The sequence below is a fragment of the Phyllobates terribilis genome, unplaced genomic scaffold, assembly GCF_046119375.1.
Source record: "Phyllobates terribilis strain yellow unplaced genomic scaffold, ASM4611937v1 Scaffold_9__5_contigs__length_417890890, whole genome shotgun sequence".
NCBI lineage: Eukaryota > Metazoa > Chordata > Amphibia > Anura > Dendrobatidae > Phyllobates > Phyllobates terribilis.
Genome location: NW_027362769.1, coordinates 181,815,465 through 181,834,909, shown reverse-complemented (window position 1 = coordinate 181,834,909; position 19,445 = coordinate 181,815,465). Strand labels below are relative to the sequence as shown.

Genomic DNA, 19,445 nt, shown 5'->3' with positions numbered 1-19,445 from the left:
ACACCAGGAGGCGCAGGCAGCAGAGCGATGCACCAAATGCACCAGGAGGTGCAGGAAGCTGAGCGATGCACCAAATGCACCAGGAGGCACAGGCAGCAGAGCGATGCACCAAATACACCAGGAGGCGCAGGCAGCAGAGCGATGCACCAAATACACCAGGAGGCGCAGGCAGCAGAGCGATGCACTAAATGCACCAGGAGGTGCAGGAAGCCGAGCGATGCACCAAATGCACCAGGAGGCAGCAGAGCGTTGTACCAAATACACCAGGAGGCGCAGGCAGCAGAGCGATGCACCAACTACACCAGGAGGCGCAGGCAGCAGAGCGATGCACCAAATGCACCAGGAGGTGCAGGCAGCAGAGCGATGCACTAAATGCACCAGGAGGTGCAGGCAGCAGAGCGATGCACCAAATGCACCAGGAGGTGCAGGAAGCAGAGCGATGCACCAAATGCACCAGGAGGCGCAGGCAGCAGAGCAATGCACCAAATGCACCAGGAGGCGCAGGCAGCAGAGCGATGCACCAAATGCACCAGGAGGTGCAGGAAGCTGAGCGATGCACCAAATGCACCAGGAGGCGCAGGCAGCAGAGCGATGCACCAAATACACCAGGAGGCGCAGGCAGCAGAGCGATGCACCAAATGCACCAGGAGGTGCAGGAAGCTGAGCGATGCACCAGGAGGCGCAGGCAGCAGAGCGATGCACCAAATGCACCAGGAGGCGCAGGCAGCAGAGCGATGCACCAAATGCACCAGGAGGTGCAGGCAGCAGAGCGATGCACCAAATGCACCAGGAGGTGCAGGAAGCAGAGCGATGCACCAAATGCACCAGGAGGCGCAGGCAGCAGAGCAATGCACCAAATGCACCAGGAGGCGCAGGCAGCAGAGCGATGCACCAAATGCACCAGGAGGTGCAGGAAGCAGAGCGATGCACCAAATGCACCAGGAGGTGCAGGAAGCAGAGCGATGCACCAAATGCACCAGGAGGCGCAGGCAGCAGAGCAATGCACCAAATGCACCAGGAGGCGCAGGCAGCAGAGCGATGCACCAAATGCACCAGGAGGTGCAGGAAGCCGAGCGATGCACCAAATGCACCAGGAGGCAGCAGAGCGATGTACCAAATACACCAGGAGGCGCAGGCAGCAGAGCGATGCACCAAATACACCAGGAGGCGCAGGCAGCAGAGCGATGCACCAAATGCACCAGGAGGCGCAGGCAGCAGAGCGATGCACTAAATGCACCAGGAGGCAGCAGAGCGATGCACCAAATGCACCAGGAGGTGCAGGAAGCAGAGTGATGCACCAAATGCACCAGGAGGTGCAGGCAGCTGAGCGATGCACCAAATGCACCAGGAGGCGCAGGCAGCAGAGCGATGCACCAAATGCACCAGAAGGCGCAGGCAGCAGAGCGATGCACCAAATGCACCAGGAGGCGCAGGCAGCAGAGCGATGTACCAAATACACCAGGAGGCGCAGGCAGCAGAGCGATGCACCAAATACACCAGGAGGCGCAGGCAGCAGAGCGATGCACCAAATGCACCAGGAGGCGCAGGCAGCAGAGCGATGCACTAAATGCACCAGGAGGCAGCAGAGCGATGCACCAAATGCACCAGGAGGTGCAGGAAGCAGAGTGATGCACCAAATGCACCAGGAGGCGCAGGCAGCAGAGCGATGCACCAAATGCACCAGGAGGCGCAGGCAGCAGAGCGATGCACCAAATGCACCAGGAGGAGCAGGCAGCAGAGCGATGCACCAAATGCACCAGGAGGCGCAGATTTTCATGAATCTTACTCCGGCAAACTCCAATCGGCCCCTTAATCTGTAAAAATAAAGTTCATTCCTGTAAAGCATGTAACACCGTACGTGATAAAACGGGTCCAAGCCTGAACTCATCGCACCTCAGATACCGTCTGTGCAATCTGATGATCACCTCCTCATGTGGTTTGATATCTTGATAATTGCACAGTAACCTCCAATCCAGTCCGAGGTTCTTTGTGAACATAAAATGATAAATAAAATAAATGGTCGTAAATAAGAAAATGAGAAGAGAAGACGTCTGATCCTCGTTCCTAACGTCCCATTGTGTCAGGTAACAAAAGAAAGCTTTGTGAAATCCTAAACAAGGGCGACTTCTCGTCAGCGGCGCGGCGTTATCTGTAACCTGCAGATGATTGCATTGCCGCAAGGATTTTCCCAGACGGTGAAATACGGAGCCAAACAGTCCAAGCATGAGGCACGTAATGACCGGTACTGACCAGTAATGACCAGTACTGACCCAACAGATCAGGAGAAGATTCCGATTTCTGCAATGCAACAGTGATGAGAAAAATAATGATTGGAAATCAATGGAGAAGTGAAAAACAGCAGAATGCAGCATCTATAGGGGAAACCAATTATATGTGAGCGAAAGAACCGAATATACATACACCACATGGAAAAAAACACGTCCCCCCACATCCACCTCCAGGGGCTTCTCTGTCCTCATCTACATCCATAGACATTAATATGGAGAAAAGTATGTGCCCCCCACATACACCTCCAGGGGCTTCTCTGTCCTCATCTACATCCATAGACATTAATATGGAGAAAAGTATGTGCCCCCCACATCCACCTCCGGGGGCTTCTCTGTCCTCATCTACATCCATAGACATTAATATGGAGGAAAGTATGTGCCCCCCACATACACCTCCAGGGGCTTCTCTGTCCTCCTCTACATCCATAGACATTAATATGGAGAAAAGTATGTGCCCCCCACATCCACCTCCAGGGGCTTCTCTGTCCTCCATCTACATCCATAGACATTAATATGGAGAAAAGTATGTGCCCCCCACATACACCTCCAGGGGCTTCTCTGTCCTCATCTACATCAATAGACATTAATATGGAGAAAAGTATGTGCCCCCACATCCACCTCCAGGGGCTTCTCTGTCCTCATCTACATCCATAGACATTAATATGGAGAAAGTATGTGCCCCCCACATCCACCTCCGGGGGCTTCTCTGTCCTCATCTACATCCATAGACATTAATATGGAGAAAAGTATGTGCCCCTCACATCCACCTCCAGGGGCTTCTCTGTCCTCATCTACATCCATAGAGATTAATATGGAGGAAAGTATGTGCCCCCCACATCCACCTCCAGGGGCTTCTCTGTCCTCGTCTACATCCATAGACATTAATATGGAGGAAAGTATGTGCCCCCCACATCCACCTCCAGGGGCTTCTCTGTCCTCATCTACATCCATAGACATTAATATGGAGAAAAGTATGTGCCCCCCACATCCATCTCCGGGGGCTTCTCTGTCCTCATCTACATCCATAGACATTAATATGGAGGAAAGTATGTGCCCCCCACATCCACCTCCAGGGGCTTCTCTGTCCTCATCTACATCCATAGACATTAATATGGAGAAAAGTATGTGCCCCCCACATCCATCTCCGGGGGCTTCTCTGTCCTCGTCTACATCCATAGACATTAATATGGAGGAAAGTATGTGCCCCCCACATCCACCTCCAGGGGCTTCTCTGTCCTCATCTACATCCATAGAGATTAATATGGAGGAAAGTATGTGCCCCCCACATCCACCTCCAGGGGCTTCTCTGTCCTCGTCTACATCCATAGACATTAATATGGAGGAAAGTATGTGCCCCCCACATCCACCTCCAGGGGCTTCTCTGTCCTCATCTACATCCATAGACATTAATATGGAGAAAAGTATGTGCCCCCCACATCCACCTCCGGGGGCTTCTCTGTCCTCATCTACATCCATAGACATTAATATGGAGAAAAGTATGTGCCCCCCACATCCACCTCCAGGGGCTTCTCTGTCCTCATCTACATCCATAGAGATTAATATGGAGGAAAGTATGTGCCCCCCACATCCACCTCCAGGGGCTTCTCTGTCCTCATCTACATCCATAGACATTAATATGGAGGAAAGTATGTGCCCCCCACATCCACCTCCGGGGGCTTCTCTGTCATCATCTACATCCATAGACATTAATATGGAGAAAAGTATGTGCCCCCCACATCCACCTCCGGGGGCTTCTCTGTCATCATCTACATCCATAGACATTAATATGGAGAAAGTATGTGCCCCCCACATCCACCTCCGGGGGCTTCTCTGTCCTCATTTACATCCATAGACATTAATATGGAGTCGTCCTTTGCAGATATAACGGCTCTCGCTCTTCTGGGATTTCTACAAGATTTTGGAGGTGTCGTTGGGAATTTTTGCCCCTTCATCCAGAAGATTATTTGTGGGGTCAGACCCTGATGTTGGGGGGAGGCTCACAGTCTCCATTATAGGATGGGGTTAGGGTCCGGGCTCTGTGCGGCCGCTCATCTTCTCCCCCCATGTCCTGTATGGAGCTTGTGCACTGGACGCAGTCATGGGGGACAGATAAGGGTCTTCCCCAAACTGTTCCCACAAAGCTGAAGCTACAATTGTCCACCACGTCTTCTCCAGTTAGTGGAGGCAGACGACTCTGGACTGGATGTCATACAATGGGGTTGGATGAGAAATTAAATCTGAATGATTGAGCCGCGTCTTCCGATACTTTTCTCATTTACTCAGAACACAATAATTCTGCTCCTCATTATATTGTATCAGGACAAAGTCATGAAGGGATTTTCAGCTTTTTCACACTTGCTGCTTTCATTCACTGACACGAGATCAGATACATTGTGATTGATTAAGGCGCTAGTACTACGTTTCGTTGAGATCGTTTATTGGTTATGACTGGAGACAATCACGACACACACGCACAGACCTAATGGATGGAAACAAAATCTGCACAATCCACTGCCAGGAAGCCGTCACCAGTGATACAAACTGTCCTATATAGGAGATGATTGAAGACAAGAAAAGTGGACGGTGGAGCCGGATGGAGCCGACATCGGCTTTGTGCTTCTGCATTATCTCTGAATATAGTTTTGTATCTGGATTCACCATCGACTTGGATTGTAATTTTCCTCTGACGTTGACAGCTCGCGCCTAGATTCCTCCATATTACACAGGAGATGGTAACAGTGGGGGCCTCATTTGTTTTTGCTTTTGTGCCCTCCCTTACGCGGCCCCCGCTGTTCTCTAACTTCCACCTCTGCCTACAACCAGCAGGGGCCGACCATTGATGTCATCGCAGGTTCTTTCCTGCTTTATCGGGGGATTCCTTCCTGACGGGGACGTCGTATCTGGCACCTGAGACTTGTGATGGCCATGACTACATGGCGTTGTAATATTGTTGTGGACGTTTCTTTTATTAGGTTATTTTCTATATGAAGCTGATGTTCTGTCACTTTGTAGAATGTTTTTTTTTACAGCTGTAGAGAAGATACAGAGTTTCCGTAGTATAGCAGGATCAGCAATGAAAAGTAAAGGGAACAAAATGCAACTGAGCTATTGCAACAATGTAGCAGAATTGCACTACAATGTAGCAGTGTTGTTACAATGATGCAGCAGATTTAACCCAATGATGTAGCAGAGTTAATACAGCAATATAAGCCCGATTCTGCAGAGTTTACTGTAGTGGTACTGAGTGGCAGAACATGCACCGTCAAGTAGCAGAGTTGAGTTTGCTGTGGTGATGTTGTGTAGCAGAGCGATGTAGCAGAGCCAAATATTGGCAGAACACGAACAGTTAGATTACTCAAGTGGCGTCTTGCAAGCTAAGCATGTTAAATGGCAGAGCAGAGGGCGGCCATGGTGACCCAATGCACAAGATAGAGAGGACCGGCCGAGGAGCGGAGGAGGTGCAGCGTCCGGAGCTGGAACCAGGACAGATTAGAGAACCTATAGATTGCGTTTTGCTCATCTCAGCAGCCATTATGACTTGATGTGGCCGGTTTACCATGCCGACACCGGCAGAAACCAGAGTGTTGGCAAGAAAAATGTGGTGTAAACTAGGAGCATGTTGATGCTGTCTTCTTACATTTTTTTCCCATCTGAATGGATGAAAACGCTGCAAAAATGCTGATAGAATTGACATGTTGCAGAATTTAAAAAAAAAAAACTTCTTTTGATGGTTTAAATCTGCAAGTAAAAAATAAGCTTGAAACTTCAGGAGTTTTATTCTCTTTGCCGGTACTGTTAGTCTATGTGCGCACGTTGAGTATTTGATCAGCAGAGATTTCTGCAAGGTTTCTGCATCTCTTGGCAGCAAAAGCGCTAAGTAAAAAAAATGCGTGTTTTTCCCACGTTTTTGGTGCGATTTTTGCATGTGGTTTTTTTTTATGCGTTTTTGTACAGCAATGAATGCTTTTTTGAGCAAAATAAAGATAATTGAAAAAAGAAATGTGGGATATCACTTTAACCCTTGGATTACCGTGAGAACTGGGGTGAGTATATTGGTTAATTTAAATAATTAAAGAATGTGTCTGTTTTATTTCAAATAAAGTGTTTTATTCTCGGTGTGTGTGTTTATTTTAACTTTTTACTCACAAGTTTAGTAATGAGTGTGTCTGGCTGACACCTCTTCATTATTAAACCTAGGGCTTTTTGTCAGCAACACCTAATCCCATTACCCCTAATCCCATTGAAATATGAAGTGCCATTTCTGGGCCATCTGAGGGCTGTTGTTTTTAGCCTATTGATAATGGCTCACAGCTGTTTGGCTAGTCTTTAGGCTACGTCCCCACGATGAGCAACCAGCAGCACTTTGGATGCAACTTATTTTCGCTGTGTCCAAAACACTGCGTTCTAATGCCGCACTTGTAACCACATGTAATGACATTTCAATCGGTCAAAATAGACTCTCTATTAATGCCCTCTTGTCTTAGTGAAAGTTAGAATCTGAACTTTCCGAACTTTCCGCACTGGAGAAAAGAAATAAAACTGAAATCCACTTTTCCCTCCACTCTGCAACCGCTACTCCATCACGTGGCCGTGTAACCTGATCACACTGGTGGAAGGTCTCCTACAGTATTAGGTCACGTTCACACGTGCAATATTTGGTCAGTATTTTACATCAGTATTTGTAAGCTAAAACCAGGAGAGGAACAATCAGAGGAAAAGTATAATAGTAACACGTCACCACTTCTGTATTTATCACCCACTCCTGGATTTGGATTACAAATACTGATGTAAAATACTGACCGTGTGAACGCAGCCTAACACATAAAATCCAAAAATGTGCAAAAAAAAAAAAAAGAAAGGTGGCACTCACCATCCCTTGAAAGATCCTTTATCCAGCAAAAATTAAAGCATGGATGCAGGAGAGTTCTGAACACATAATGGACGACTGCCGTTTTGCGCCTTCCTGCGTTTTTCAACAGGTCTTTGCCTTTAACACATTAAAATCATTTTTGCCGCATTTGAATTTAAACTTTCAGAAGTGGTCGGATAATAATGAGCACAATTCACCGAAGAGCGACGTCTCTCGTGGATTCTGCGTAGGAGGAAGGAGAATGATTCACACATAAATATTTCACCATTTTAATGCTGAAACAAGTGGATCTTTGATTCCGGACCACATTTATTAACCCTTATGGGAGAGAGATGTCAGTAAGTAAAGAGACAGATGATAATAAACATTGATTACTGATTGTTTCCACTTTACAGCTCCCTACCAGGTCACATTCTCGTTTGATGCGGGCAGCGGACCTTTGGAGGTCTCCTTGCAGTCGGTCGCGGCTTTGAATGATGGTCAGTGGCATCATATCACGGCTGAAAGGAATATTAAAGAGTCCAGTCTGGTCTTAGACAAGCAGCCAAGAAAACTAGTGCTAAGTCCGTCTGATGGACGAGTCCGTGTGCAGCCCAGCACTCAGCTGTATGTAGGTGAGCGGGGGTCTCCTTTAAGTCCTCTTACTTTCTGCATAGTGACTTCTCAAGTCTCAGTTTTAGACTGTAGATACATTGTTTCCTTACACATTTTAGATGCATTTTTAAAGTTTTCCTGCTGCTTTATAATATAGAGATGTTTTTCTTAATTTAAATGCATTTATTTTTGACCATAATCATTTTTTTTTTAATTAGGAACCATAAATTATTTTGCATCTTTTATAGCCTCCACGTTGCTCTGCCTATTGCCAACTGCAGAATGAGCTATCTGAGAATCTGACAGTGAGCTCGTTCTGACACATCATAACTCTTATCTTTCTTCTCTGTCTTTCTTTCTGAGCTGCTCTCAGCTGATTTGTGACAACATCAAACCTTTATCTCAGTGTTGATGTGGTCTGTGGTCATAAGTCTGCTGAGAAGTGCTCAGAAAAAGACAGGTAACATAGTTACAGACTCCTCATCAGAAGCAGGTAAATTTGTCAGAAGGCGGCAATGTGCAGGAAAACAATGAGCCTGTAAAAGCCAAGCGGTGCAAAATGTTAAAGGAATTGTATCCCAAAATTTATTTTCATCTAAAAATGCAAAAAAAGTTATCTGTAAACCTACTGTAAAAAGTCTGTGCAGCATATTGAAACTGCAGAACTTGAAGTACATGAATGTTTGTGCAGTTAAATGATATTTTCTTACTTCCTGAACTGATACATTAGATAAACATAGCAATGTAAATCACCACAATGTTACAAAGTTGATCTGTTTCCTCCAGGAGGGACTTCTTCCCGGCAGAAAGGCATTGTGGGTTGTCTCCGTTCTCTCAAACTGAATGGTCAAACTGTAGACCTGGAGGAAAAGGCCAGGGTGACCCTGGGGATACGGCCGGGATGCCCGGGCCACTGTAGTAGCTATGGAAGCTTGTGTCACAACAACGGGAAATGCGTGGAGAAACGTAACGGCTACACCTGCGACTGCACCAACTCCGCCTATGAAGGACCTTATTGTACAAAAGGTGAGAGGCTTCCTGGCCGGAACGACTGAGAATGAAACTTTTCTATAAATTCTCACCTATCTACATAATTCTTTCTTGTTGGAAGGAACGGCAGGTGATAAAAAGCTGCAGGGGAAGGGGCTCACACTTCTTGTAATCCTCGGTATCAGTGGTTAAGGAATGAGGGTTGTCATATAAAAAAGTTTTGAAAAGTTTTAATAAACTTTTGAAAAGTTTTAATTCCTTATCATTTTGAAATGTTCTGCGTTCTGTGACTTGTTGCTTGCTGGTCACTCTAATTTCCATTTGGAGTTGATGTTAATCCTGGACGTATTGAGTCCTGCAAACAGCTGAGAAGTAAATACAACTGTATCCGATGTATATGATGCTCTGTGAGATGAACACATTGTATAAGGATGTTTTGCTTGATGTTTTGTTACATTAAACTAGATATAGATTTGTCCGTCTCCCAGTATAGAGCAGGACGAGCTACTTTGGGGTCTGCACAAAAATGTGCTCATTCACTGTCAGCAAACACAGATCTTGACACACAAAGGAGCAGATTTGTTATTTGGTATTTTTTTCTGAACTCACTTTCTTATTTTTCTCTTGAGTTATTTATTAACATTTTTTTGTGCCAGATTGTTCAAACTGGCGCTAGTGGTTCATGAATTTTGAGCAAAATTTATTTTTATCTCTAATCTTTTTTGTTCCTAAAAAAAAAGTTGACCGTTTCCATTAAAATGTCACAAATGTGTGCAAAAGTTTCAGGCGTATATAAATCTCTTCAGGGGGAGACTGGAGCACATTTGAACATCTTGAAATCTCAGACCACACACAGCAATGATGAAGATATAAAACACAAAAACAAACAAAAAAAAAGGTGAACAACACGTAAAATAGACTTTAATAATGGTGCAAATTAAACGCAGACAAAATGTTTATTTATTTAAAAAAAAAAGACATTGCTCAAGAAGATACAATATTGAATCCAGCCCAATGTATAACAGAAGGTTGTACAACGTTTCATGGTTTACTTTTACAAAGCTATAAAAGATTATGTTTTCTCCTTTCTGTTGCGTTTATAGAAATTTCTGCTATATTTGAAGCTGGAACCTCGGTCACATATATTTTCCAGGAGCCGTATCCAGTGTCCAGGAATATCAGCACTTCATCTTCAGCCATATATGCAGATACCATGATATCAAAGGACAATATTACCTTCCGCTTTCTGACAGCACAAGCACCAAGTCTGCTGCTCTACGTGACCTCAGTGTATCAGGATTACCTGGCTGTAATGCTCTGCAGAAATGGTGAGTCCCGACAAGCCTATTATATAATGCATAACAATATGTGTACATTACATTACTGATCCTGAGTTACATCCTGTATTATACTCCAGAGCAGCACTCACTATTCTGCTGGTGCCGTCACGGTGTACATACATTACATTACTGATCCTGAGTTACATCCTGTATTATACTCCAGAGCTGCACTCACTATTCTGCTGGTGCAGTCACTGTGTACATACATTACATTACTGATCCTGAGTTACATCCTGTATTATACTCCAGAGCTGCACTCACTATTCTGCTGGTGCAGTCACTGTGTACATACATTACATTACTGATCCTGAGTTACCTCCTGTATTATACTCCAGAGCTGCACTCACTATTCTGCTGGTGCAGTCACTGTGTACATACATTACATTACTGATCCTGAGTTACCTCCTGTATTATACTCCAGAGCTGCACTCACTATTCTGCTGGTGCAGTCACTGTGTACATACATTACATTACTGATCCTGAGTTACATCCTGTATTATACTCCAGAGCTGCACTCACTATTCTGCTGGTGCAGTCTCTGTGTACATACATTACATTACTGCTCCTGAGTTACCTCCTGTATTATACTCCAGAGCTGCACTCACTATTCTGCTGGTGCAGTCACTGTGTACATACATTACATTACTGATCCTGACTTACATCCTGTATTATACTCCAGAGCTGCACTCACTATTCTGCTGGTGCAGTCACTGTGTACATACATTACATTACTGCTCCTGTGTTACATCCTGTATTATACTCCAGAGCTGCACTCACTATTCTGCTGGTGCAGTCACTGTGTACATACATTACATTACTTATCCTGTACTGATCCTGAGTTACATCCTGTATTATACTCCAGAGCTGCACTCACTATTCTGCTGGTGCAGTCACTGTGTACATACATTACATTACTGATCCTGAGTTACATCCAGTATTATACTCCAGAGCTGCACTCACTATTCTGCTGGTGCAGTCACTGTGTACATACATTACATTACCGATCCTGAGCTACATCCTGTATTATACTCCAGAGCTGCACTCACTATTCTGCTGGTGCAGTCACTGTGTACATTACATTACTGATCCTGAGTTACATCCTGTATTATACTCCAGAGCTGCACTCACTATTCAGCTGGTGCAGTCACTGTGTACATACATTACATTACTGATCCTGAGTTATATCCTGTATTATACTCCAGAGCTGCACTCACTATTCTGCTGGTGCAGTCACTGTGTACATACATTACATTACTGATCCTGAGTTACATCCTGTATTATACTCCAGAGCTTCACTCACTATTCAGCTGGTGCAGTCACTGTGTACATACATTACATTACTGATCCTGAGTTATATCCTGTATTATACTCCAGAGCTGCACTCACTATTCTGCTGGTGCAGTCACTGTGTACATACATTACATTACTGATCCTGAGTTATATCCTGTATTATACTTCAGAGCTTCACTCACTATTCAGCTGGTGCAGTCACTGTGTACATACATTACATTACTGATCCTGAGTTACATCCAGTATTATACTCCAGAGCTGCACTCACTATTCTGCTGGTGCAGTCACTGTGTACATACATTACATTACCGATCCTGAGCTACATCCTGTATTATACTCCAGAGCTGCACTCACTATTCTGCTGGTGCAGTCACTGTGTACATTACATTACTGATCCTGAGTTACATCCTGTATTATACTCCAGAGCTGCACTCACTATTCTGCTGGTTCAGTCACTGTGTACATACATTACATTACTGATCCTGAGTTACATCCTGTATTATACTCCAGAGCTGCGCTCACTATTCAGCTGGTGCAGTCACTGTGTACATACATTACATTACTGATCCTGAGTTATATCCTGTATTATACTCCAGAGCTGCACTCACTATTCTGCTGGTTCAGTCACTGTGTACATACATTACATTACTGATCCTGAGTTACATCCTGTATTATACTCCAGAGCTGCGCTCACTATTCTGCTGGTGCAGTCACTGTGTACATACATTACATTACTGATCCTGAGTTACATCCTGTATTATACTCCGGAGCTGCACTCACTATTCTGCTGGTTCAGTCACTGTGTACACACATTACATTACTGATCCTGAGTTACACCCTGTATTATACTCCAGAGCTGCACTCACTATTCTGCTGGTACAGTCACTGTGTACATACATTACATTACTGATCCTGAGTTACATCTTGTATTATACTACAGAGCTGCACTCACTATTCTGCTGGTGCAGTCACTGTGTACACACATTACATTACTGATCCTGAGTTATATCCTGTATTATACTCCAGAGCTGCACTCACTATTCTGCTGGTGCAGTCACTGTGTACATACATTACATTACTGATCCTGAGTTACATCCTGTATTATACTCCGGAGCTGCACTCAGTATTCTGCTGGTGCAGTTACTGTGTACACACATTACATTACTGATCCTGTACTGATCGTGAGTTACATCCTGTATTATACTCCAGAGCTGCACTCACTATTCTGCTGGTGCAGTCACTGTGTATATACATTACATTACTGATCCTGAGTTACATCCTGTATTATACTCCAGAGCTGCACTCACTATTCTGCTGGTGCAGTCACTGTGTACATACATTACATTACTTATCCTGAGTTACATCCTGTATTATACTCCAGAGCTGCACTCACTATTCTGCTGGTGCAGTTACTGTGTACATACATTACATTACTGATCCTGTACTGATCCTGAGTTACATCCTGTATTATACTCCAGAGCTGCACTCACTATTCTGCTGGTGCAGTCACGGTGTACATACATTACATTACTGATCCTGAGTTACATCCTGTATTATACTCCAGAGCTGCACTCACTATTCTGCTGGTGCAATCACTGTGTACATACATTACATTACTGATTCTGAGTTACATCCTGTATTATACTCCAGAGCTGCACTCACTATTCTGCTGGTGCAGTCACTGTGTACATACATTACATTACTGATCCTGAGTTACATCCTGTATTATACTCCAGAGCTGCACTCACTATTCTGCTGGTGCAGTCACTGTGTACATACATTACATTACTGCTCCTGAGTTACATCCTGTATTATACTCCAGAGCTGCACTCACTATTCTGCTGGTGCAGTCACTGTGTACATACATTACATTACTGATCCTGAGATACCTCCTCTCTTATACTCCAGAGCTGCACTCACTATTCAGCTGGTGCAGTCACTGTGTACATACATTACATTACTGATCCTGAGTTACATCCTGTATTATACTCCAGAGCTGCACTCACTATTCTGCTGGTGCAGTCACTGTGTACATACATTACATTACTGATCCTGAGTTACATCCAGTATTATACTCCAGAGCTGCACTCACTATTCTGCTGGTGCAGTCACTGTACATACATTACATTACTGATCCTGAGTTACATTCTGTATTATACTCCAGAGCTGCACTCACTATTCTGCTGGTGCAGTCACTGTGTACATTACATTACTGATCCTGAGTTACATCCTGTATTATACTCCAGAGCTGCACTCACTATTCTGCTGGTTCAGTCACTGTGTACATACATTACATTACTTATCCTGTACTGATCCTGAGTTACATCCTGTATTATACTCCAGAGCTGCACTCACTATTCAGCTGGTGCAGTCACTGTGTACATACATTACATTACTGATCCTGAGTTATATCCTGTATTATACTCCAGAGCTGCACTCACTATTCTGCTGGTGCAGTCACTGTGTACATACATTACATTACTGATCCTGAGTTATATCCTGTATTATACTCCAGAGCTGCACTCACTATTCTGCTGGTGCAGTCACTGTGTACATACATTACATTACCGATCCTGAGTTATATCCTGTATTATACTTCAGAGCTTCACTCACTATTCAGCTGGTGCAGTCACTGTGTACATACATTACATTACTGATCCTGAGTTACATCCAGTATTATACTCCAGAGCTGCACTCACTATTCTGCTGGTGCAGTCACTGTGTACATACATTACATTACTGATCCTGAGTTACATCCTGTATTATACTCCAGAGCTGCACTCACTATTCTGCTGGTGCAGTCACTGTGTACATACATTACATTACCGATCCTGAGCTACATCCTGTATTATACTCCAGAGCTGCACTCACTATTCTGCTGGTGCAGTCACTGTGTACATTACATTACTGATCCTGAGTTACATCCTGTATTATACTCCAGAGCTGCACTCACTATTCTGCTGGTTCAGTCACTGTGTACATACATTACATTACTGATCCTGAGTTACATCCTGTATTATACTCCAGAGCTGCGCTCACTATTCAGCTGGTGCAGTCACTGTGTACATACATTACATTACTGATCCTGAGTTATATCCTGTATTATACTCCAGAGCTGCCCTCACTATTCTGCTGGTGCAGTCACTGTGTACATACATTACATTACTGATCCTGAGTTACATCCTGTATTATACTCCGGAGCTGCACTCACTATTCTGCTGGTTCAGTCACTGTGTACACACATTACATTACTGATCCTGAGTTACACCCTGTATTATACTCCAGAGCTGCACTCACTATTCTGCTGGTGCAGTCACTGTGTACATACATTACATTACTGATCCTGAGTTACATCCTGTATTATACTCCGGAGCTGCACTCAGTATTCTGCTGGTGCAGTTACTGTGTACACACATTACATTACTGATCCTGTACTGATCCTGAGTTTTATCCTGTATTATACTCCAGAGCTGCACTCACTATTCTGCTGGTGCAGTCACTGTGTATATACATTACATTACTGATCCTGAGTTACATCCTGTATTATACTCCAGAGCTGCACTCACTATTCTGCTGGTGCAGTCACTGTGTATATACATTACATTACTGATCCTGAGTTACATCCTGTATTATACTCCAGAGCTGCACTCACTATTCTGCTGGTGCAGTCACTGTGTATATACATTACATTACTTATCCTGAGTTACATCCTGTATTATACTCCAGAGCTGCACTCACTATTCTGCTGGTGCAGTTACTGTGTACACACATTACATTACTGATCCTGTACTGATCCTGAGTTTTATCCTGTATTATACTCCAGAGCTGCACTCACTATTCTGCTGGTGCAGTCACTGTGTATATACATTACATTACTGATCCTGAGTTACATCCTGTATTATACTCCAGAGCTGCACTCACTATTCTGCTGGTGCAGTCACTGTGTATATACATTACATTACTGATCCTGAGTTACATCCTGTATTATACTCCAGAGCTGCACTCACTATTCTGCTGGTGCAGTCACTGTGTACATACATTAAATTACTGATCCTGAGTTACATCCTGTATTATACTCCAGAGCTGCACTCACTATTCTGCTGATGCAGTCACTGTGTACGTACATTACATTACTGATCCTGAGTTACATCCTGTATTATACTCCAGAGCTGCACTCACTATTCTGCTGGTGCAGTCACTGTGTATATACATTACATTACTGATCCTGAGTTACATCCTGTATTATACTCCAGAGCTGCACTCACTATTCTGCTGGTGCTGTCACTGTGTATATACATTACATTACTGATCCTGAGTTACAACCTGTATTATACTCCAGAGCTGCACTCACTATTCTGCTGGTGCAGTCACTGTGTACATACATTACATTACTGATCCTGAGTTACATCCTGTATTATACTCCAGAGCTGCACTCACTATTCTGCTGGTGCAGTCACTGTGTACGTACATTACATTACTGATCCTGAGTTACATCCTGTATTATACTCCAGAGCTGCACTCACTATTCTGCTGGTGCAATCACTGTGTACATACATTACATTACTGATTCTGAGTTACATCCTGTATTATACTCCAGAGCTGCACTCACTATTCTGCTGGTGCAGTCACTGTGTACATACATTACATTACTGATCCTGAGTTACCTCCTGTATTATACTCCAGAGCTGCACTCACTATTCTGCTGGTGCAGTCACTGTGTACATACATTACATTACTGATCCTGAGTTACATCCTGTATTATACTCCAGAGCTGCACTCACTATTCTGCTGGTGCAGTCACTGTGTACATACATTACATTACTGATCCTGAGATACCTCCTCTCTTATACTCCAGAGCTGCACTCACTATTCAGCTGGTGCAGTCACTGTGTACATACATTACATTACTGATCCTGAGTTACATCCTGTATTATACTCCAGAGCTGCACTCACTATTCTGTTCTTGCAGTCACTGTGTACATACATTACATTACTGATCCTGAGTTACATCCTGTATTATACTCCAGAGCTGCACTCACTATTCTGCTGGTGCAGTCACTGTACATACATTACATTACTGATCCTGAGTTACATTCTGTATTATACTCCAGAGCTGCACTCACTATTCTGCTGGTGCAGTCACTGTGTACATACATTACATTACTGATCCTGAGTTACATCCTGTATTATACTCCAGAGCTGCACTCACTATTCTGCTGGTGCAGTCACTGTGTACATACATTACATTACTGATCCTGAGTTACATCCTGTATTATACTCCAGAGCTGCCCTCACTATTCTGCTGGTGCAGTCACTGTGTACATACATTACATTACTGATCCTGAGTTACATCCTGTATTATACTCCAGAGCTGCACTCACTATTCTGCTGGTGCAGTCACTGTGTACATACATTACATTACTGATCCTGAGTTACATCCTGTATTATACTCCAGAGCTGCACTCACTATTCTGCTGGTGCAGTCACTGTGTACGTATATTACATTACTGATCCTGAGTTACATCCTGTATTATACTCCAGAGCTGCACTCACTATTCTGCTGGTGCAATCACTGTGTACATACATTACATTACTGATTCTGAGTTACATCCTGTATTATACTCCAGAGCTGCACTCACTATTCTGCTGGTGCAGTCACTGTGTACATACATTACATTACTGATCCTGAGTTACCTCCTGTATTATACTCCAGAGCTGCACTCACTATTCTGCTGGTGCAGTCACTGTGTACATACATTACATTACTGATCCTGAGATACCTCCTCTCTTATACTCCAGAGCTGCACTCACTATTCAGCTGGTGCAGTCACTGTGTACATACATTACATTACTGATCCTGAGTTACATCCTGTATTATACTCCAGAGCTGCACTCACTATTCTGTTCTTGCAGTCACTGTGTACATACATTACATTACTGATCCTGAGTTACATCCTGTATTATACTCCAGAGCTGCACTCACTATTCTGCTGGTGCAGTCACTGTACATACATTACATTACTGATCCTGAGTTACATTCTGTATTATACTCCAGAGCTGCACTCACTATTCTGCTGGTGCAGTCACTGTGTACAGACATTACATTACTGATCCTGAGTTACATCCTGTATTATACTCCAGAGCTGCACTCACTATTCTGCTGGTGCAGTCACTGTGTACATACATTACATTACTGATCCTGAGTTACATCCTGTATTATACTCCAGAGCTGCACTCACTATTCTGCTGGTGCAGTCACTGTGTACATACATTACATTACTGATCCTGAGATACCTCCTCTCTTATACTCCAGAGCTGCACTCACTATTCTGCTGGAGCAGACACTGTGTAAATACATTACATTACTGATCCTGAGTTACATTCTGTATTATACTCCAGAGCTGCACTCACTATTCTGCTGATGCAGTCACTGTGTACATACATTACATTACTGATCCTGAGTTACATCCTGTATTATACTCCAGAGCTGCACTCACTATTCTGCTGGTGCAGTCACTGTGTACATACATTACATTACTGATCCTGAGTTACATCCTGTATTATACCCCAGAGCTGCACTCACTATTCTGCTGGTGCAGTCACTGGGTACATACATTACATTACTGATCCTGAGTTACCTCCTGTATTATACTCCAGAGCTGCACTCACTATTCTGCTGGTGCAGTCACTGGGTACATACATTACATTACTGATCCTGAGTTACCTCCTGTATTATACTCCAGAGCTGCACTCACTATTCTGCTGGTGCAGTCACTGTGTACATACATTACATTACTGATCCTGAGTTACATCCTGTATTATCCTCCAGAGCTGCACTCACTATTCTGCTGGTGCAGTCACTGTGCACATACATTACATTACTGATCCTGAGTTACATCCTGTATTATACTCCAGAGCCGCACTCACTATTCTGCTGGTGGAGTCACTGTGTACATACATTACATTACTGATCCTGAGTTACATCCTGTATTATACTCCAGAGCTGCACTCACTATTCTGCTGGTGCAGTCACTGTGTACATACATTACATTACTGATCCTGAGTTACATCCTGTATTATACTCCAGAGCTGCGCTCACTATTCTGTTAGTTGAAGCATTACTTACATGTGGTAGATGACATTTCCCCGTCTTCTCCTGTATAGAGCGATGTGTGAGATGTGTGTAGAGCGGATGCTTCAGACCTCGGGGTTTGTGCTCTATGAGAAGTTCATTGTCCCATTATCTGTCCTGACTGAGTTTTCTTCTGATATTCTGGTAAATTTTCCGCTCCTTATATTCTTTTTTGTAATCATGCGCTGAGTTTTTGAGTCAGAATTACAGCGCGGTGGACGAGCTGCAGATCGGCGGTTTTATCTCCGCTGCGGCCGATCCGACCAGTAAGTGTATTATATTTCAGGTTCTTTGGGGGAATGTGGTAATTAAGCAGCAGGATTCCTTCGGGCTGTGCAGATGGCGACTGTTCTTACTTTACTCTTTATTTTCATTTCATTTCACCAATGAGGCTGCAGAGCTGCGATCTCAGGTTTCCTGCACATTAGCGCTAAAAACGTGCATGACACAGAAGTTACATGAAACTTCCAACTTTCTCATGTAGAAGAGGGGCTCTGGGGCCCCCTAGCGGCCGGGCCTGGGTGCAGCGGCCTCTCTGCACCCCCTGCTTCTATGTATCTGGTCTATGCTCTGCTCGCTCACTACATTCCCACATCACAGGGGACTATTTAAATGTACGGAGAGTCGAGTGGGGAAAACAAACAGAAATGTCAGACAGAGATTCGCACATTCTCACCTTGTAGCGAGTGTTTATCTCGTCCCAGTGCTGGACTCAGAGCTACACTGCTCAGTTTTGCTGTATAATACTCACCATGCAGTTGATAATAATCAGTGATTAGCTCACTAGAGTGCTGGATTCACAGTTACACTGATCAGTATTGCTGTATGCCCTCCTTCCTGCTGATTTCTGGTAAATGCTTTTACTTAAAGGGGTTGTCCACTACTTGGACAACCCTTCTTCAAACTAAATGTTTGGCCCTGATAAAATAATAAAGCCTATA

General features: G+C 44.1%; 1 protein-coding gene across 1 annotated transcript in view; it reads left to right on the top strand.

Moving 5' to 3' along the window:
- The window catches only part of LOC141161930 (contactin-associated protein-like 5), a 435,101-nt gene that overhangs the window by 353,856 nt on the left and 61,800 nt on the right, over positions 1-19,445 (top strand). Inside the window, exons 17-19 of the mRNA XM_073647489.1 lie at positions 7,554-7,772; positions 8,539-8,778; positions 9,846-10,070. Of these exons, the coding sequence (XP_073503590.1) occupies positions 7,554-7,772; positions 8,539-8,778; positions 9,846-10,070 (684 nt within the window). The remainder of the gene's footprint in view (positions 1-7,553; positions 7,773-8,538; positions 8,779-9,845; positions 10,071-19,445) is intronic.